The sequence below is a fragment of the Lissotriton helveticus genome, chromosome 6 (genome assembly GCF_964261635.1).
Source record: "Lissotriton helveticus chromosome 6, aLisHel1.1, whole genome shotgun sequence".
Lineage (NCBI taxonomy): Eukaryota > Metazoa > Chordata > Amphibia > Caudata > Salamandridae > Lissotriton > Lissotriton helveticus.
In genome coordinates, this window is record NC_136067.1 from 580,512,568 (window position 1) to 580,535,810 (window position 23,243).

Here is a 23,243-nt window from a genome sequence, read left to right on the forward strand (position 1 = left end):
GGCAAGATCAGGAAAAAGGTGTCAGCATGTGAAGACTTCCAAACAAGTACACTAACGTTGTAGAGGTCAAGTAGCCAAAACTACGGAGCTTGTTCTAAGATGCTCCCTCTCTTTCCTTCGATCTCCTCACCTCCTCTCCTGACATCACTCCCGGGACACTGTCCCTAATACAAAACACAGAAACGTAGAACATGCCCACAGGTCATCTCATCTCGCTGGACACTTCTCATAGGTGATTTTCCATGCGAAGTCGAACTCCAGCTCCTGGCTCGATGACCTGGATACCCAGGCCTCCCTCAGTGAGAAAGAACACAGTCTCCCAATTTTGTGCATTCCTTACACATAGGGGGTCATTATGATCACGGGTGGACTTAGTCCGCCCGTCATCCTAGAAGGACTCGGGAGCGCCTGCCATAAGGGCGGGGGTCCCGGGGGTGGTATTAGGATGTGCCCGCCACAGTGGCGGGTACATCCTGCATTTTAAGCATTGTGGCGGGCGGTGCTCTCAGCACCGGCCGCCACAATGCAGAAAAAACACTTTCACATTTGCCTTTACAAAGCTGCAGGCACCGCGCGGTGCCTGCCGCTTTGTAAATGCAAATGAAGGGGGGTACCACAGGTACCCCCGTGTGCACCCCCCTACTCTCCTTCACTCTGGGGGCCCGCACGGGGCCCCAAGAGTGAAGTCCGCATGCCTTTCCGTGGCATTGCCAAATGCACATCATAATATGGCTGGCGGTGTCTGATAGACACCGCCACCATATTATTCCGTCCGCCGAGGTCCCCCCCGCCATACTAATATGGCGGGGGGAAAACAAGAGTGGATGGCGGGCTGATTGCCCCCGCCAGGCTGCCGGTGGCCACCGCCAGCCTGGCGGGGGCAATCCGCCCGCAATCATAATGGGCCCCTAAGTACATCTCCTCCCCAATTCTAACTCCTAAAACAAAAGGCGCTATTCTAACTAACAAATATGACTTTCTCCACATGCAACGTGAGAACAGAACAAATTTAACATGCACATGAATTTCACTAGCAAACACTTCACTGAGGACTCCCAGGGAAAATAAATTTCAGGCCTACAGAATTTGGTCAATATAAGAATGAAACACATATGCCCTGCAAATACATATATAAGTGAACATTTCATTTAGGCCCTTCATTTTACATAAGCACAACAAATACAATTTTCCTTGCAAGTAACTTATGAAATCCTACACGTTGAGCACAGTTAGTCACGTCTACGTGCAACTTTAATATGGTGCACGTTTAAACCAAATGCATTACATCACATATGAGCCATTTCAATAAGCAAATGCAGGCAACTACCAATGATTACTTTATTCAGAACACAAATGCCTTGTTTTTTCTTCGCAAGGCACAAACATTTCAATCGATATAATTGCACTTTTTTCTTACTTTTGGCTGAAGAGCAGGCTACTTCTCCTGCAGAGCTTCCTAGTGTGGACATGGTTTCCTTCATACCAAATTTGCATTCATGTCACAAAATATAAGCTTTTAGTGTATAGATATATAGAGCAACTTCAATATGTTTACTGAATGATTCATATGCTTGGTGCTAAAGTAGATACTGTTTAAGCTGTTCTTAGGTGAAGCTATTTTCTAGAGGGTGGAAATAGAATAAGTGCTGTAAGCTGCAGTTATGGTTTTGAATGGGTGAGTGCCATGTACACATAATAGTATCGTTAGTATGATTTTAAGAGCAGTAAGGGGCATATCATTAAGAGGGGGCGATAAATATTGCTAAGCGCACTTAGCGCTAGGATAATTATCGCAGGCCAGCTCTGAATTTTATCGCGGAGATAGCGTGCTCTCAGCAACGCTTATCTCCACAGCGATAAAATTCAGAGTGCAAGCTGCCAACTGTGCGATTATCGCAGGAAATCCAGCAATAATCGCACAACTTTTGGCGATAGCTTGCTGATAGGGCTACACATATTTAGCCATGATCTCCACCTTCCATAGGATATCATGGCTATGTCGGTGTCAAAGCAGGCGTAAGGAAAGTAACGATAACAGAGGTTATCGCTACCTTTCCTGTCGCTATGCTGCTTTGAGTGAGCCTTGATAATAGGAGAAATGTAGCTTAGCGACATTTCTCCCGTTATTCTGGGGAGGAACGCTCACTTTGCATCTCATTAGAGATGCAAAGCTGGGCGTTAAGGGAAAGTGCGAAGAAGCATGGATTCACATGTTAGCGTGTCTTGCTAATATGGCGTTAAAATTATCGCCGCTTTTCGTCCGAAAACGGACGCTAAAGCTACGATAATTTTAACTTCGGCCCTTGCTGATATGCACCTAAATAGGTTGACTAGGTTCACATAAGTGACTCTTGGAAAAAATGTAAGATTAAAAAAAGGGAAATAGTTAGAGTTAAAGTAGAGTAAAAAAAGAGTAATACAGTAACAATGATGTTCAAAAACATGTTGATTTGAAAAACAAAAGCTCCTCAAAACTCCAGGCACAGCCCTCCCACGCATCCCCAATCTTTTGATGAACGGTAATGGTGATAAAAAGGATAGCAGTGCCATACATGTATGGTTAATTCAAGTTCTTAACATATACACCACCAGAGTGTCGGACGACATTATCACAAGTTTATGAAACATTACGAAAGTGCTTGAGAACTCTATGACAATACTACATTAACAAGCGGGAATCCTGAAGGGGTGTCATAAACTTGTTACCATAGATTATCATGGTCATAATTGTTGTAACATAAGACTGGAAATATTGCAGGGATGTATCCTTTTGAGACCACATGACTGCAATGCTATTAGGTCAACTTAAACTAGATGGATATAAGAAATACTATCACTATTTGCAATATTTAATACATTTAGTATTATGTAGTGCTACCTAGGTGTTGGTATCAGTTGTCAGTGAACGATTTAGGGGCATATTTACTAACATTTTACACAATACAGTGCAGCAAGCGCAGTTGTTGAGCTTTGTTGCTTAAAATGGCGAGAGTAGTAGTGTACCATATTTTAAAAGAGATGGCGCAGTTCTGCTATTTCGTAGTGCAGGTGCACTTCTGACTGTCAAGCGCCAATGCAGGCATTCTTGCATCATATTGCCAGGGTACCCGTGTTTGGTCAGGATATTTTAGGAGGAAGAAGTAACTTCCTGCAAAAAACATTTTACCCTATTTCCTCTGTGTATGTGTGTTGCAGAATGCAGCAAACATGCACAGAGGAAACAATGAGGAGGAATAAAGATATTTCTCTTCATTACCCCAGCCTAAGGTAGGCGGACCATTTTGGTGCAAACCCATGTTTACACATCTTTATAAATATGAGTTTGCGCCAAAATACATGGATGGATGCATGGGAATGTCCATGTACCACCCATGTACCACCATGTAACACCTACCCGATGCAAGGTAACGCAAGATAGCGCTACGTCGGGATGTATGTCTTCATAAATTCCAAAATAGATTTGCCTTGGAGCTGCACCAAATAAATGACCCAACTTAGACCCAAAATCTTAGTAAATCTGAGCCTTAATGTCAGTAGAAAAATATACACTGTGATGGTTAAGCTTCGTTGGTAGATTTCTTTTGAGCAATTACCTCCATTTCTGATTCTTCTCTCAAACCGAAACATTTGCACAGCTCTTCATTATTGAGGAGAATGTGAGTATTTACATTTCTAGATACTCAGAATGTAGAGGGATCTACAAAAGAGAACTACATGTTCATGGATTCCAGTCTCAGATTTAAGGTTAAGAAACCCTTTTTTGTTTCCCAAGTAGTCTTTGGAAAAGTATATCTTCAGGCCTTCCCAGTTGATATGATTGTTTCCTCATACATGTTCTAGGATTGTTTCTGTGTGTTGGTAGAGAGGTTTACAGATTATTGGCCAGGAACTCTTCCCATTGGCTTATTTTTGAGACAGAACTTGATGCTCTCTTTGAAGTTCAAATTCTTTTTTGAAGGATATGCCAGTCATTTTTGGATTTCACTCTTCTAGGATGGTAATGCAAGAACCTTCTGATTCCTCTGCTCCTTCAGGAATACCAAAGATCCTTATGTTTCCTCTTTGTTTACTGTCTGCATATTGACACCTCTTTCTGTAGCAGATGAGGTTTACTCTCGATGATCAACATCTTTTTTATTTACTATCAAAGGCTTCTAAATTGCTGATTCTATTCTCTGCTACTGAGATTCTACTGTTTATTTGGTTTGTATCAGCCCGTATAACAGATATTTCTGTGTGCATGAAGTCAATGTTTGTTTTGGTAGACTTTGCAACGTCATGAACTTAACCCTGATCTGTTTAGATCTATCTAGATTGGTGAATCTGGGGTTGGCTTTAAAGCATTTTAGGATTGGTTTCTGTTCTATATCTGCCATTGTTATAGGCCTCAAAGCAAGCTCTCCAACCGGAGAAATATCTGGTATGGCCCAGTAACACAGTGAAGCAGGTGAAACAGTGAAAGAAGTAGAGTGTGTGGATTCACTGGTCCCAATAAATTTGATGGTTTGCTTGATGCCTTGTTTGGAAGCGATGTTTCTGATGTTAACTCGGAAAGCACTGAGTAGGGATAGTCTCTGGTTAAAGCATTCAAAATGTTTTTATATGTTCATTCTGTGTATTTTCAGTTCTCTTAAGCTGAAGTGAGTCTGATGATTGTGACTTCTAAATTGTTGCTGCATAAGTGCTGTCTCAATGTCCGAATGTGTTTGATTCACTGCTGATGCTTTTGGTTATATGTGCAGGTCACATGTTACATGTTCATGTTACTCACAGGATTGAAAATCAAGTTATATAAGGGTTCTGGATCCTGTAGTAATATTTCTGAGTGTTGTCTCTGTATATCAGTGTTGTTGCTTAAAGAAAGGTTGGATTACAACAATCAGCACCAAGTGTTCCTGCTATGGTCTAGTTTGTAAAGTTTGCAAAGTTATTGATAGAAAAGGGCTTTACCTACATGGCCATTGTCTTTCTTTCAAGCGATGCAGCCTATGAACACAAACCATGGGGTGCAAGTGCCTATGTGTATCCCGCTCTTTTACTTAGCAGTTTAATCTGGAGGTGATTTATAAGGACATTGTGGGATCATGAGCCATACTGGGCATCATGTCATTGAGGCATCAATTGCACAGATTAGCAAAATTGTCAGTATTGCATTGTGAGTCGGTCTTTATTTATGTAACTGCAGTGGTGATATATGTAGTTGATGTAGGGCAGTTTCACTAATTAAGGAAGAACGAGGCTATGCATTGCAATTTTGATTACTACTGCTGTGAATGGCTCATGTCTGTTTTCACAATGCTCAATTTTGAAAATCCAAAACTGTCCTCGGATGATCCTCTAGCTCATACATACTCACAAACATTTTCCGAGAGGCCGCAAAGGATGGTCTGTGGTGAGCCCGAGGGCCGCATTGATGCTAGCAGGATGGGAGTGGGGCTTTGTGGGTGGTTAAATGTTGCAGGATACTTTATTATATTATTTTCCATTACTTCAGTTAGCTTGTAATTAAAAGCTTACCCATTTCTTTAACATATTTCTGAATGTTAGTGCTCACTGAAGTAAATAGCAGCCCGAGCAGCTATTAACACGAGGGCCACATTTGAAGGTCAGGAGGGCTGCAGGCAGCCCAGTGACGTACTTTGACCATCACTGCTCTAGCTCATGCCAGAGTGTATAGTTGCATGCTAAGTGAAATCTGCCTGCACCATTGATCAGAGATCATTATTGGAGCTTGATGTTTGGGAAGCTTCAAGACAGCACCCCATCTTGGCAGCTTCCAGGGAAAGGTGCTCCATTATTCTCTTGTTAGTTCACTGCTTGGTTAATCATATATCCTGTCTTTCCAACACCCAGTATTAATTTTGGGCAGGTTTGTGAGCCTGCCATCTGCTGTAACTTGTGGCTAGTGTTACATGCAAGGATGGAGCCACACAGCTAAGCAACCATGTTCCTCTCCATCAATCAATCAACCAGTACTTATATAGCGCTGCGTATCACACTAGAGGGTATCCAGGTGCTCTGCTGCAGTGTCAGTTGAAGAGCCAGGTTTTGAGTCCCTTCCTGAAGTGGGTCAATGAGAGAGAAGTACTGTCGTGGAGGGTAAGGGGGTTATGGGACATGGTGGCGAGGTGAGAGAAGGATCATCCTTTGGCGCAGCAGATGCGTGGTGTCTATGTGAGGGCAAGGTGAGCGGAGCGAAAATTCCTGGGTCATGGACGGCTTTGTAGGCCTGGGTCTGGAGCTCCATGCAAGCCACACACCCCAAATGTATATGATTCTAAAAGTTAAAAGGTGGCTTACGTGACCCATAGGGCCATGAAGAAAAATAAAGCTTTTTGTGTTTCCTTCTCATTTTATTACAGTGTTTTGCAGAATATTCCATTAGAGAATGCATAAAATATTTATTTGCACTGCTAATAATGTGAGGTAACATCTCGGCTGACAATTATACTGGCATCTTAAGAATTGCTTGCATCATGATTGTTTGATACCTATCCATTGCTTTGCTCTAACATTCAAAATTCAGTGAAGGGTATTATTTAGTGCATGATCCCTTTGTCTGCAAATCTGATCCATGAATGGCTTGAAATGCAATGTTTGGTTAAGTGGTAATCTAGATAAGAAGGTACAACTAAATGCCTGACCCACCAGTTGGGTTAAATGCACATTTATTTATGTCCAAATCTATAAAATTGTACATTGGAGACTGATATAATACACTTTGTTGTTATGCATGTCAATGCTGATTACTTTGTCTTTTGTTCAGAAACAATATGTAAACTGGATAATAAGATTCAGGTGTAGCACAAATGTAGGATATTTCAGCCATGGTAAACTTAATTTGGGGGGGGGGGTTCAGGGGTGGGGGAGATAAGACATTTTGATGATGTCCTATTGTCACAAGCCTTAGAAAGTTGACTTGACAGAGGTAAAGAGAGCATCTGCTCAAACTCAGTAATATAATTCTATTGTAGGATCATTTTATTTTAAGCAAGTTCAGATCATTACTAAGGGCTAGATGTAGGTAATTCTATTTTACCGACTCATAAATACCGAATTTTACCGATTCGGTATTTATGAATCGGTAAAATAGAAGGAGGGAGATGTAGGTAAATTCTGTATTTGAATTACCGAATCAATGGGCAATACCGATTCGGTAAATACAGATTTCTGCAAGGGTGCAGGGGGTGTCACTTTGACACCCTCTAGCACCCCAAATACAGGCACGTCTTACATGTGGCACACATACATGCCCTAAGGGCATGTCTGTGTGTCACCTTGGACAGGTGTGCATGCACAGATGTGCATGCACACCTGTATTCGGTATTTTACCACCCAATAGGATTGGGTGGTAAAATACCGACTCTTAAGGGCCTGTGGCACTTTCTGAAGTGCCACCTACATGTCATTTACAGAATCGGTAAATTTACAGAATCGGTATTTTACCGATTCTGTATATTTACCGAATCGGTAAATTTACCGATTCTGTAAATGACATGCCCCCTACATGCCAATTCCTAAATACCGGTCGGTAACGGCCAAAATCGGCCGTTACCGACCGGTATTTTTGCTCCTACATCTGGCCCTAAGTTCTTTGATTTGAAAGTTATTAGGGTAACACACTTAAACAAAAATATTTACACACAGTTACATGTTCAGAACAAAAGAATATCTTCCTTTTTATTAATTTCAGACATTTGCTCCATGTTGAGTGTGATCAATAGGGCTGAAACAAAGATTCGAAACCCCTATGTTTTATATAATTGTTGTTTGCAGGTTACAGAGGGCAGAAGGGTGAACGTGGTGAATTTGGCATTGGACTTCCAGGCCCTCCTGGTCCTCCTGGAACTCCAGGTAATATTCCTAAACTACTCATAATAGACAATACAGTTTTGGTATGATATACATATATGTTAATGTTTAATATGAATTGTATATGTATGCTTTATGTATACTAGCAAGCTACCACATTTCTGCATATGTACACTGTTTTGCAAAATTATTAATGGTCTTAAAAAAAAGTTTAGTAACAGATTTAAGATTCCCTAAACGAATTGACGAATGTGCACAGAAAATGTTCCTGGGTAATTGTAATTCGTGCAAAATGCACTTTATTTTTAAAGGACTTCTCCCCATCTGCATGTCAAAATGCAGAGGCATATGATCCTGGCTGCATTCACCTTCCTTCAAGAAGAAGTGGAGCATTCCCCCACTACCATCACCTGCATTGTATTACCGGACCAGTGTCAAGAACTAAGACTAGGTCATGCTGCCTGACTCTGAACCAGGAACCACAATTCTGACTTTAGAAATATTGTTGTGTCTATATCTCTTCTCTAACCCTTAGGACATCTAAGATCATTTTCTTGCCCTCTTGACTCCCTTTTGAACCATAGGGGCTGATTACAATGAGTGTTGGGAAACCTCCGACCTCAGGTCGAAGGCTTTCCGACATTCATCTTCAGTTTCAATTTTGACCTGCTGATTATGTTACAGCCAATCAGAATTGAAAACGGCCAGTCATTCGACATGGCTCCCGATGGGCTCCAGGAGCCCGTCAGCCAGTCAGACACCGGCCCGTAATCCAAATGAAAGACGTTTCCTCATTCTGGGTTATGATGCATAATTTCCGGAAGGGTTTCCATGCTGGCCTTTCTGACATGGAAACCCTGTCAGAAAGTGTGTTTGGGGGCCCCTTTCAGGGCCCCCTTCTGTTTTCGGCCTTCGGTTTTGGGCCGTGGGTGTGCCACAGGTGCCTCTTGTCGATCCCTGCGCCCTGCGGCAGTCACCTTGTGCCTGCCACAGGGTGCAGGGATAAACACAGACTCCCATTCCTCTATGGGAGTTTGTATTACTGCCAGTTCCCCTTAACACTATCGATCCCTGGATAAAAAAACAAAAACTCAGTACCCCTCAATATTACCCATCCCTGAACTCTAAAAATCCTTACTCAACCTAAAAATGAAAAACCCTTGAAATCCTAAAAACTTCGTACTACTGCGAAACACTACCAGTCCCTGAACCCTAAAAACGTTTACTACTCCAGAACGCTACCCATTGCTGAACCCCAAACCATCTCTACTACCCTCAAGACTAAACATTATTGAACCCTAAAAACCTTAACTACCCCTTAAAACTTCACATCACTGAACACTAAACCCCTCCTACTGCCTTCAACACAACTGTAAAAAAGTTGGTTATTAGTTGGGGAGGATGTGAGTCATTCCCAATTGACAGTCCCAACCCTAAGCTAAAAAAATAAACCTTGGCTCCAACCCTGGTAGTTTTGCACAGAGCAGACCGGTTTAACTTAAGGAAAGTTGTGTAAAGTATTAAGCACTGCCAAACCAATTAAGATGTCAAAATACAACTCAATAAAAATTGCATAATAGAGTTCTAAAAATAGAAAAATAGGAATTAGAAAATTCACACAAACGTTTTTAAAATCCAATAAGGAAAACTAAAGATATTTCACTATTCATTGTTAATCAGTTCTTAGGCATGACTTCAGGCTGCACGTGATGGAGAGGATGATGTTGTTGGTTTTGGTGGGAAAAGCAATTGAGTGGGCAAATTTGAATTTTATGGCTCCTGAAGTCTTCTCACTGGGAAAATACTTTTCCTGCCTTTGCTCAGTCACGATTTCTACCTTCAATCTTAGTCTTTTTTTGGAGCTCAGAATTCTCCAGTGGGGCAAAGCTGAGGTTTTACATGATAAAGTCCTCTCGAAAGTAGAAACCTTTACCTTGAGGTTCAGTTAAAGCTCCGCAGGTCTTAGAAGTCATACATTTTCAGACTTTCATGGCCTCTTCTAATGCTTCCACGATCTCAGAGGCAGTACTTAGTGGTCAGGACTCACTCACGCAAAGGTCACCAGCAGGGTCCACTACAGGCTCAGATACCTGTGGTCCCCTGGTAACTCCTAGAAAAGGGCATCTTGCAACTTGTTGTGTTCCTGTAGCCGTGCTTCAGGAGTTCAGCTGACTGACCCTGGGAGTCCACTTTTCAGTCCTGATGACAAGTGGGAGCTGATCTAGCTCCTCCTGTCTCCACGCGGGTCTCAGACAGAAGGCCCAGTCTTCTTGTGTTCTTCCACAGTGCAGGACTAAAAAATATTCTGATGTGCTGTGAGTAAGTGCCAGTTTTGTAGGACTCTCTAGTCAGTGGGTGGGAAAATTTCCCAAGGGCAAACTTAATCACTTTTGCAGCACATGCTACTTGTGCTGCTGCATCTATCCCACAGTGCATTATTCTGAGTAAAATCTTAAATTCCTGAACCCTTCTGCCCTTGGAGATGACTGATGTGCCAGCCAGCGGACTGTCTAGGGAAACAAGCAGCACCCGCCTCCTCAATGGCACCCAGCTGCTCTAAGGACTAGTACCTTATCCCACTATGATGGTGCCAAGCTGGCAACACTGTACTTTGGGATCAAAGGGTTTCTCTTCCCCAGGTCTCCCTTTATACCTAATTATGAATTGGCAGACCTCACCCTCATCCCTTTCAAGTTAATTATATTTATGAACCCTCCCTAACTGTTCATCCAGGGAGGAGTCATATACCTCTGGAAGCAATGTTCATACCTTATTAAGGGGAAAGTACTGGTAGGGCAGCTGCTGTCAGGCTAACACTAATTACCCACAGGAGCTTCAGGCAGACAAAGTCTTAACTATTTCAAAGTTACTTTTTGTGTATTTTTATCAAACATTCTACTTCATCATTAAGTTGGCCATTTAATACATATAAAAAACGGTGGTTTAATCATTAATGCAGCTTATCCCAAACCAAAATTAGCAAAAATAGTATTTGAACTACTTTTTGGGTTTTTTCTCCGAATATTATCTACAGCCCTTTACAGTGAAAATAGTTGTGGGGGGCTAGTCACTGTAGGAACATGCCAACATGAAATTCTTGAATGCACCACTTTTAAACACTAGACACCTTACCTTGAGTGCTGCAGAGGTGACCAAATATTTAAATATAGGTTTCTTTCCTTTCAAGTTATTACCTAGTTTGAAAGGTTTTAAAAGCTGCAGCAAATAGGCTAAACATATAGGCAGTCCTGATACCATGTGTGTCTTAATGTTTTCTTGTCAGTCTGTTGGATGGCACTGTATGTGCTGCAGTCCACAGGTGACCTTTATATTTACAGGCCATTGATGTATTTTCCTGCACTCAATACTATGGCCTTACAGGGAAGTCAAATATGACAGTTGGAGGTTTTTAATTTTCCCATGCTTTAGTGGTCAGACCATATATACTGGGGACTGGACAGTAGTAATACAGTGTACAGAAGAAATAAAAAGTAATAACGGTCAGCAAAAATGGTGGTGCTTATTAAAAAAGGGGCTCTTTCTAACAGTTGCCCATCATCCCAGGACCCTGAAATCCCCTACTACCTATAAACACTACCCATACCAGATCCCTGAAAACACCTTACTACCCTTAAACTTCACATATCTCAGAACTCTAAAAACGCCTCACTACTACTAAATACTACCCATCACTTAACCCCTAAGACTCCTGACTATCCCTAAAAACTACCCATCCCTGAAATCTAAAAACTCTTTAGTGCTCCTTAACACTATTCTGACCTGTACCCTGAAAATGACTTAATACCCTTAAACACTATGCATCTCTTAAGTCTATTTAAAAAAAGTACATTTAAAAAAACGATTTACCTAAATATTAATATAAATATTTTCAAATCATTACATAACATCCTTTATTAGGCACATTTTAGTACCTTCTGTTATTTATGAAATCACTTACAGTTTTATTTTTTATTATTCAGAACTTAAATATAGATAGAAAATGATTTACTTAAATGTTTTACATTAATTATTTGTAAAGAAATAAATGTTAACTTATAACTTCTAAAATTAACTTATAGTCACATTTCCATATTATTATATATGTGTATATGTTTTAGAAATATATATGCATATTTAAGAAAAGAGAGCTTTTTGTTTTGCTAATAAAGTTGGCTCGATTTGAGTTTGCTCTGATCTGTCAAGCGGGGCCCAAAAATATGGGGTCTGGAGGAGTCCCAAAACATTGATTTCCCATGATAATTATCCATAGGAAAACTTGCACTCCAATACAGAAGAAATGGTAAACTGAATTACTCCAAATTTGGCAAAATGTTAGGGCATACTTCAGAAAGAATGACTTTTGTGATATTGTGTAAGTCTGTTCAGCTGCTTTTGTGAAATTCATGTTTAAAGAGGTGCATGGGTTGGGCTTGAAGGGGTTAAACACTTTGGTTTATTTGGACGCTTGGTCCTCATGAACAACCGGGGGTGTCTTGTGGTACTGTAATTTACAAAAAATATGATCCTCTAATTGACTGAGGGAGCTTTTTCTCCTGATATGAGTGTCTAGCCGCAAGTCAGAGAATCATTTTATGGCCATTGTAGAACTCAGGTCCTTGTGTGGTGAAAATATATATGGAAATGAAGGGCCAGGGTAGGGAAGGCCTGATCCACTGGCACTTGTAAGAAGGGGCCAGAGGGACTCCCTCAGGGTCCAAAATTAAATATATATATTTTTGTACCACAGTTATGGCGGTACTCAGGCAGGACCCAGCGTGGCCCTCCCGTGAAGTTCCGCAGTACTCCAGCAGGATCCGCTGTACAAGTTTCCGCCTTATGTTACTATGGAACTATGCAAGCAGCCAGAGGACATGCCCTGCGACCATCCTCCTGCTGCTCAAAGCCGAAGGCCGTTCACAGCTGGGGGGTCTGTCATCCACTGGTGGTTTCCATTGGGCTTGGATTAAGGCTGAGCATATATGTGGAGTTTGCTGAGTATGAACAAAAAAGTCCAAAAATTCCCTGAAAAAAACAAAGGTTTAAGTAATGTGATAGTTGAGTATAGTAATAAGGTCTTCCCTAGTGTTAAAAAAGAGAAATTGCCTGAAAAACACAATGGTTCAAGTTACGTTATAGTTAGAGGCTCTTCACAATACTGGCCCGCTCATTGCAGACAAAAGTTCACGTGGTACATACCCAATAGAACTCTCCAGTCTTCGGGCACAAGAACCTTGATTGTTCCTAGATTAAAAACATTGAATTGGGGAGGAAGAAGTTTTGTCATTGGCACAGCCAAGGCATGGAATCAGCTGCCTCTCTTCATTCATTCTCCTCCTGGCCTACTCACATTAAGAAAGGATCTGAAAACATTGCTCTTCTGTAACTAGGCCCCTCCCTCTGTTTCCTGAGTCTTTGGAGCTAGCGCCAGGACACCCCATGGTAACAGTGGGCTTTATAAAAACATTTAACATGAAAAAACAACAGTTAAAGTGACGTTACAGCTGGGTGTTAATGTGTGATAAAAACTAACTTTTAACAACCAATCAAACAAATCAAACACTAAGGTTCACCAGTTAAACTTTACTGAGCTAACTATAAGTTACACACAACCATGGACTGATTATGACCTCAAGGATTAGATTATTTATGGCATGTTAAATGATATTGTTGAAAACGTCTCTGATGACATCTCAAATGACAACATTGATGACATCATTACTGACATCATACAATCATTGTGACACCGTCCTATAGAATCTTTGGACATTAAGCAATTCAACATGTTACACCTGTGGAGAATTTTCTAATCACCTTAATGGGATTACCCTTTTAAATATTTCACATGAACCGCAGTTGCAAGTCAAGAGTTTGACTGGTACAAATTTGCCACTGAAAAGACACCTTCTGTCATGCCCTATAGACCCGCCATAGTTTAGTAAAATACACTAGACATCCTTTTGAGATTAGTACAATGGCATACAGCTTTACAGCCATGCTTACACCATTGTGAGATAACTCACCTCTGAGTGAGAAGCCTCCACATTCTACATTATTTAACGATCTGCAATGCCTCAACATTTTCAGCGAAATTCTGAAAATAAACATCCGCCCTTTCTAAAGGTCCGTGCTTCATAGAATTTCTCTTTACAACTGTATTACAACTATTTAACTTGGGCACATGCCCAGATATCCACTGGTGGATAATCTATTGTCAATAGAAGCTTGAAACTTTTTCGGAACATTCTTATTCTTCAAGCATTAACCTACTTTCAAACACACCTCTGCAACCCACATCAGGTGTGATTACACTTTTCCATGTTTAACATGAAATGGTGCACTATATAACTTTCAAACTGCACAATCACACTTGCCCTCAGGGATTTTGTTATTTTTATGCTATGTCCTACACGCTATGCTAAATATGACAATGGTGTTATCAGTGCTATCAATTGGGATGTCATCAATGATGTCATGAATGATGTCATTTCACACATCATGTGCAATGTGAAATGTGAGGAAATAAGCAATATTTGGTGGGGTACAAGATATAGTTAGCTCGTTAAACCATAATAAGCTACTTTCTGTGTTTCTTTTTGGATTGTAAATGTTAGGTTTTATGTTATTTCAACACCTAACTACAACATCACAGTAGCCACAGTTTTTTTCAGTGAATAGACATATACATATATAAACATGTATGTACATATTCACATATATAACTAATTTACTTGTGAAGTAAATTCTAAGTACATGCAAAGTAAAATGCTTAAAAACTTACCTGCAATGTGACGACTTCAAATGTACTTACTTGGATAACACAAAGTAAAGACTGTGTGGTAATGGTAGCACACCGTTCCTTTTGCACTAGGTGGGCTATAGAAATTGGAGAATTTTGCTCCTCTTGACCTAATGCTCATAAGTAGCAACACAAGTGTGATTGTGGAAAAGACCTTCTAGTGGAGGAGTGTGGCTCAATGGTTAGAGCGGCAGACCCTGATGCAGAGTTCTGGCCAGGGACCAGGGTTCAATTCCTGCCTTGGCGGGGTCTCGGGCTCAATTTCCTCGGACCTGTTAATTCTCACCTCGGTGCCTATCTAATCACAGGCCCCACGCTGCAACTCTGGGCAATAGCTTGCTTAGCCTCCACACCGGCCCCAACAGCGCTAAGGATGCCTGGCTTCACCCTGGGGGTGCCCAGGAGTGGACACGTCACAGGGAAAGCCAGGAGGGGTTCTACAGCGGTATGAGTATCAGTGCCAGGAAGCCGAATAGGCGACACCGCAAGGTGACCGTCTGGTGACAGTGCGCTCTATAAGTACCATGACATTTACATGGATCCAGACCATGCACCCTGTTTCATAATGAAGTCTCAATAAAATACTTCACTTATTGTGGCCACCTCATCAAATTTTGACACAATTCATGCATTAGAGTTGTGATATATTTACCAAGCGCCGGGACACCTCTGTTTGAGGTAGCTGTTTGAGCTTTATAAATGTCGGTATTATTATTAATATTATTATTATTATAAACTGTTGCTGATGTTTGGTATCTAAAAACATGCATGTCAGACAACTTGCATGCAGATAAGTATTTCCTACTAAAGTTGGCATGTGCAAGCTGGCCTGATGGACAATGTCCCATTGTGCAGACCACAGATGTAAACAGATTTCTCTAAGGGTGCTTAGCTTACTCATGGCAACTTGGTCAGAACAGCAATCCAATTCCCATACGTAATGCCTCGTGCATGAGAAGTACACCAAACAACAATAAGTTAGAGGAGAAAACATCACATTAACACAGTTAAGAAATAAAAATGTTGAAGCTCCAGTTTAGTGTAAGTTAGATTGGCAAACGTTTATTGAGATAGGAGTTTGAATGAATGGGTACAAGATAAAAAAAATAAAGCAATTTAGTTAGACACGAATTAAGATTTAGCATAATTGATTATAGGATTAAAAATATGGCAATTGGAAAGGTAATCAAGTCAATAAAAATAAATCATACACAATGAGCCCAGAGATTGTAGTATGGGCAAGTCAAAAAAGATAACAGAAGCATCATAATATAATAGTGTAAGTAATTAGTGTGTACATGAATTTGGTACTTTCCATCTTGCAACGCTTTCAGTTTGAATCAAAATCCAGTGAAACTAGCCAAAAGAGGATGTCTATGAAACCACCTGTAAATCCACTAGGTGATAGCCCAAAGTTCTGGTGATCCATGTTCACATTGGTTGAAGCTCTTGCTCAAATGTGTCAAATGTCAAGCTTAAAGAAGTCGAAGCATCTAACAGGAAAACGTTCTGTCCTTGCGATATTAAAGTGATCTTAAATTCATCTGCTGGCTTAACCACCACTGTTGTGGAACTCTGGTTCAGATATTAAACCCACGATGTGAAGCTATTAAGGGCAGCTACTGTGTCTGAAATATGAATACTCTTACAGGGTGAAGCAGACTTTTAAAGTTATAGCTCGACACTCGTTAAATGTCAGGAGAGTCAGATCAATTCCTTGCTAAGCATGGATATTAGAGCTACTTTGTAGATTTAGAAGGCAGTATTCCCAAAAGCTCAATCCTGCTGTAGACCTTCTGGACTGGTTCTGCAGAACTCTTTGCCCTTTGCACATGTTTTTTTGTATTGACACACCCTTTTATCCCCAGGACATTTGCAGATTATTAGATTAGCGCCCTGAATAGGCTTCTCCAGCAGACAGTTTTCAACAGAAACAAGACCAAATATCATTCTGAAACAGATCAGTAAATGGACTTCGAAGTTCTGGAGCAAACTACTGGGCAATGATATGGAAGTTAGTTGGAAGTACAAAGACTCTCAGTGTACCCCTAACAGTGAATAGAAAAACTTCTTGCAGGAGGCAGGCAGACATCTTCCTTTGTGCTTCAAGCTCGTTATGCCTAATGGGTCAAATAAGGATGTTAAAAAAAGGAAATCTACTAGCATTGATGGGTGACCCTAACTCAATCTCTGTAAAGATACCACGTGCTCATGCCCCATTGTAATATAGGTTATGTTACTAGTGGCACCACAATTCTCTCTGCTTACTTGTCCATGTACAGTGGAAAACCAACTTCTCTTCTGGCCTTTAGCATTCCCAGTATTATGCTCTGCTCTTTGGCAGGGCACAGATATGTGGAAATTCCCTCCCAGTTTGACTTATAGGCTTATTTAAAATATGCTCACTATTTCACATCCCTAGTATATTCAGTGTAATTAATTTACTAGGGAATGAAGAATAGGTTTTTTGCTTCTACTTTACCTTTTAGGCTGTACTTGTAGCCAGAACAATCCTCCTTAACTTCAGAAAAACTATAAAGATGCAGCTGTTCTGTTAACTTCTTTCTTGTTGCAGCTGGAATATCCATATGTTGACAACTAGCCTGCTTAGATGTTAGTTTTTTTTTGGAGGGCTTGGCAGTTGTTTCTGTGCTCTGTGACGAGCCATACCAAAGCAACCTGTGTGTCATAGTATAATCTCTCACTTCAGTAAAACAAATCTCATTACTGCTAAATCATTGATAAATTATGTTTTCCAGTGAAACAATAAGCTTTGATTTCTACATTTGATTTCAGTATCATTTGATTGGGAATACCATCTTATCTTCCTACTCACTTTGGTAACAGTCAAGAGATGTATTCAACTTAAACTAATCCAGTCTTGATTTCTTTTGGCAGGCACAGGTCTACCTGGCACACCAGGCGATACAGGCCCCCATGGACCTCCAGGGCCTAGTGGCAAATGCAATCCAGAAGACTGTTACCCACCAGTGTCACATACTCAGCAACGAGCTAGTGGAAAGTAAACATTTTGTGGAGGAAGCATGATAGAGTGACACAGCAACTCCTCTGATGTGTAGTTACAAGACCTACAGAACACTTGGCACTGTCTTGTCTACTCTTTGGACTATAAGAGAGCAGGCAGGCTTGGAGGAAATAAATGAATGCTCTGTCTTTACAGAGATATGGAATATGGGGATGTTTATTCCTTACTTCATTCCATCTGTCATTCAGTTTTACGGCTGCTGTGATTCTAATTCTACTTTTCACTAGGAAGGCATGGTGAATGGGACAGTCTAGCTCTGTGAACGAAGGTCAGAGCCAAGATATTTTTTGCGATGTTAAAATGGAAGGTTTTGATGTATGCTTCTGAATTTCTGTGAGGAAACAACAGTCATGGATCCTAATGATGGGGTGATACAATTGAATGCATTGCATGGTACATTTTAAGCAACGAAGGAAACTATTTATCTAGATAGTTGTCCGAGAAATCAGATTATCTTATTAAACATGTCATGGTCAACCTAGTTGTGCAAGCAAGGAATCTTGTTTTTGAATGAAGTATGGTAATTTCATAACAGATTTTTGTAAAAGCTAACATTTGAAAAAGCCCAACAAGCACCATCTGCATCCAAGAGCTGTCATTTTTTACCTCAGTGCAACCAAGAGAAGTACTCAGTGAGCGCAGAAATGCACGCAGAAGTCTTACAACATGCTACGCCTATGCGCTGTCAATAGAATGATATACCCAGTGCAAGCAAGCAGTGTTAGAGTTTCATAATTTGCTAAGTGTGCACTTTGAGAAACTTGAAAACGATCTTTCTGTTGCAGAAGTGAAATATGTGTACAATGGGTCATCACATCATTTAGCCCGTTTTGTTAAAACAACATGCCTATGACGTGAAGCACTGAAATAACAGAACTTTAAAGTTGCCAAATTGAATATTTGTATTGCAGAATGCATTCATGATAATGAAAATGAATTTTATGGTATGGCGAAAATATTAATATTGGGTAGCCTGACCGGTAAAAAAAAGGTAAATGGAGAACCATACGCCACCATAATAGAAAACGAGTTGGTGTACTGCAATCCCTATGCTCTTAGTTTCAACCAAAGCTGTGCCTGGAGGATTATGACAAACTCACAGGAAAAGGAACCGAAGATGAGAAAGTTTGTATACAGTCACTAAGGCTACAATAGCTTTCATGTGATGATTTCGAAATTGGCAGAAATTCATATCTCCATCATCATCGTTTGTGGCCGTTGCTTAGCCGTCTCTCCCGTTATGTACTTGTCTATCACAGATCACTTTTTAATTTATCCTAAAGTGTGGCTTCTGACTGTATTAATTAATGGCTTTCAGTGAAGAACATAGGCTGAGCTGCATCTACTACTTTCATGTCAATTGAGACTTTAAGAAGACAATCTCTTTGATCTGTCAGGTAATACTCGCAGCTCAAAACAAGCCACCCCTGGATAAGAAGGGAAGGATTATAATTCTGAATCTGGCCTGTGCATGGATTCTGAAAGGAAACATTATATGCACCATAGGTGGTGACTGATAATAGTTTTAAGGACCTTCCCATAAGTTGTTTCTTCCAAATGTGTATGTTTTCAAGATGAGTCAATTCCCGCACAATGACCATACTCAAATAAACCTGCATGCTCCTGAAAGGGCATCTATTGACTCACAAATGGTTCATGCTATCTTCATTCCTGAAGCCCATATTCAGTGCAGACATTGAGGAGATGTTTTTGTTTGATGTCTCTGAGGCATAGGAACTTCAGAATACCAGGATTATAAAGTCTGCTGGAGCCCTTTAGGTAACTCGTTAGTGCCTCTTCCCGCACATGTGCTCAGCTTGGTGAGTCCACAGAGGTACATCACATGTGCGTCTTGTGGTGGAGCACTCTTCTTAATGAAAGAGGCCATTCTGGTATACGGCTGGGAATTATTGTTTCTTTAGTGAGGTCTCAAACGGTAGTCTTAAGCAATATAAAAGTAGTAATAAGATTGGGCATGTTGAGAATGAATATATTTTATGCATTTATACAGACAGGTTCTGCCAAAAAGCTTTGACTTGCTGCTGAACACTATCATATGCTTCAAATATGCTAGAGAAGGTGCAACTGTCTAAAAATAAAATTTCTAAAAATACACACGCATAAAAACTTGAACATTTGAGGTTCATTTTGAAAAAAGAAGGAGTGTGTAAATGTTGCTAGAGCTATAAATTTGTAGGCTTTGTTTTAGATCACAATGTTGATCGTGTAAACGACTAGGCTACACATTTTGTCATGGGATGCATTTTGTGTGTAAAACACGAACATATATATTTAATTTTTTTAAAGCATACTCTTTTTTGCTAATGAGTATGGTGGCAGTTGATCATAGTGCATGGATTAAGTTCAAAAGAGCTTGACGCCTCTGTGCATCCAGATTTCTCTTTCATACACAGCACTTTTGAGGATAGTGTAAAGAAATGTATATTTTCTTTTTTTTATTTTTTCCCTTAGGAAACGTAAAATGTACCTCTCACCAATATTTTGCTTTTTACTTGTCAAAGACAGTTTTATAGTTTCATTTTCATGTGCCTGTTTTATTTTGGATACGCATTTTTCATAGGAGGGAAGCATACTTTTCTACCCAACAATTACGATATTTGTGAGTTTTACATCACTCATAGATTCAACATTTTATGTAGTGAAATTGGTTGTTTCACTTATGAAACCATGGTTCCATCCCTAGGTGTAAAGAGTTGGGCTCAAGTTAAGTACAAAAACGCGGGAATGGTGTTACTTTTCTCTCTCTTATTATTCGGAATTGTAAAAAATTAAACATCTCAGATTCATGAGAAATATGGCTGGTATTAGAAATCATGAGGATTGACAAGCAGATGCAACTTGCTTTGCAGGCCATATTTTGCATCGTTTCTTGCAAGTGTAGTTAGTACCCAGCCACCTGGTTCCCATTTTGAATAGACAAAAAATGATGTAATTTGAGACTACCCGTCGCGACCCCTTCACACCGTGAAACACAAATATATTTGACAAATGACTGTGTTGATAGGGATTAGTTTCCATTTACAGCTTCATGCCTCATGTATGGCATTTGTATGCCCTTTAAATTGCCTGTCAATATTTCCGTTTAATGGTAGAAACTTCAGGACGATGGAAGGCCGAGTTGACTTTGACAGGATGCAGTTTAAGTGCTACCTACATTAGCATTGAGCATTTCACTTACTGACCCATCCGGTCATGTTTTCCATTGCTTTGATAAGCGTGACACATTGAGTACATGCAGGAGGCAGACATAATTGTAATCCAAAGTAAAAACATGCTCTACAACAGGTATAGAGAGGAATGCCTCATTGTAGTCCAGATTCTAAATACTATACTTAACCATTTCTTTATATAAAGGGGAAATACATTTTTATAAACATAAAATATGGTGTTCCTTACTACTAATCTGCGCTTGATTTCCCAATAAAAACCTTTTTCATCGTATTTTAACTTGTCTTTTGTAAGGTGTTGGCCTAATTAGGTTAAACCTTATAGATCTAACTATAGTTTTTCATTGCAATGCATAGCATCTTTAAAGTACACTCAATCATCAGCCATTCATTTCTTTATATTATACATATGTGCTATGCACACATCTTTGTTTTTGCTTTAAATGTAGCATTCGAGTTTTATTAAGTGCAAGCCTGATCATAAGATGGCTGCGTATTGTCAAAGATGTCTTGCTTTGGAAAAGCTAATAACAAGCATTAACAAAGGTATGTCTCTTACAACACCTACTGGCCGTGCCAGTGCTTGTTGTAAATTGCCTCCAAACCCTGAGACAGGAAGTTAGTCAGAAAGTTCAATCTGAGGACCTGTTACTGGAGGAAAAGCACAAAAGTTGCATTTTTATATTAGTGGGAAGAAAAAGTGCCTTTCTTTGGCATACTTAAAGTAAGATAAAACGAAAGAGTTTTAATTAGTACATTTGGAAAACGATAAAACATTAACAGTAAAGAATGACATATTTGAATTTTTTTAAATCATCATGTGTGCCTTTTAAACTTTTGTAGTAGTCATCTTCATCTAAAGCATTATCATTGAAGCAAGCACCACTACTCATAGGATATATTACGGTCGTGTAACACATATGTCTCTGTAGCATAGATCATGGCTAAATTCTATAAAAATGATTTTCTCATGTGGTGAGCACAACAAATAACGAAATCTTGCGGGCCGGACAGTTGAAGCTGTTTGTGCTTGTAAGACACACGCTTACATGCTCAACTGCCTTATTTATGAGTGCAAAATCAATTTTCTTATTCAGAAAGTTAGTTTAGCAGTCTTAAATGTAATCTCTATTGATAAGAATCTTGCGTTTGGACGGAGATTTAGCGCTCATGCTGAACATTCCTTTCTGTTTTGGGGATTCACAAAGCTTGCCTGACGTATGCCTGGAAATCTGCTCCAGAAACAAATTTCCAGACCTACTTCTGGGAACGCAAAGTCATTTTCCCAAAAACTACAATTATCCCTGTACCGAGTCCTCCACAGTAGGGAAGTTCTGCACAGGAGGAATGGGAGCCTTGTGTGCAAATGCTTTTTTTGTGTGAGAAAACATTTTGCCCCATGGAGAAAGCCCTTCCTCCTAGCAAGTCTGAAGGTGATCCGATCCCCTTTCCACCATGAAAGGGGAATTATTCCTGCCCTTGACAGGACTAAATCTTTCACCATTTCAGGATAGAGAGTAGTAAGAATAAAGTTTGTGAATGCCCACAGCCAAAGGCTGGAGCAACTCCCCTATCAGGATGGGAAGGTGAAGGGAGCAACAACATTATCAGTGGGGGTCTGGTGAAGGGTTCCTCCACACAGGAAAGTATTTGCTGTGAAGGAAAATATGCGTTTTTGCACATTTGGTTGCCCTTCCACTGAATGCATTTGTAGGTAATGTACAACTCAATATATGGGAAATAGTCGCCTAAAAATAGTTACATGGCTGTGCTATACTACGCCATGAATCTTGTGCCTGGCATGTCTTTCTAGAAATGTTATTTCACCTGTTTTTTTAATTATACAGAAGTGACAAAGTAAGTTCAGGCTGAGATATATAAAACCTCTCAAGTGTTTACACTATTCTTTGAGAAACGGTCTACCGGTGTTCTTAGAGTAAAACTAATTCAATGGTTTGGGTTTAGTTAGAGGAAAATGGATAGAATGGTTTGAATTTTGTTGGATGTATTCAAAGTCACAGGACTTGGATATTTGTGACACATGATTTATTGTACATCAGTGATAAAACTGCTCCTGAACTTTACTAGGGTTCCCCCAGCTTTGTGAGCTCATTTTAATGACCATCAAGTGCGATGTGTGGAATGGATTGGCCCAGTGGGAACATCTTTGCTAAACCTTGCTACATGAAATGTAATGTTATCTTTCCCACTCTGACTAGCCTCCAGGGGGTTTAATTACAAGACCCTTGCACTGCCGGTACATCACTTTTTCCCATATTAAAAGTGACGCACTGGTGTGGTGCAGGGGGCTTGTAAATAAGACCCCAGGTATGTTAGAGAACAATTATCCACAAAAAGGCCTCTGTGTACCACCACAAATTAATCACAGCTGAATCTGACA

The 23,243-nt window shown here is 40.2% G+C and overlaps 1 protein-coding gene across 2 annotated transcripts in view; it reads left to right on the forward strand.

Moving 5' to 3' along the window:
* The window catches only part of COL19A1 (collagen type XIX alpha 1 chain), a 2,464,374-nt gene extending 2,446,239 nt beyond the window's left edge, over nt 1-18,135 (forward strand). For both annotated transcript variants that reach the window (XM_078648013.1, XM_078648014.1), the window contains 2 exons: nt 7,777-7,854; nt 17,507-18,135. In XM_078648013.1, coding sequence (XP_078504139.1) covers nt 7,777-7,854; nt 17,507-17,634 — 206 coding nt within the window. In that variant the 3' untranslated portion in view covers nt 17,635-18,135. The remainder of the gene's footprint in view (nt 1-7,776; nt 7,855-17,506) is intronic.
* Nucleotides 18,136-23,243: the final 5,108 nt, after the last annotated feature.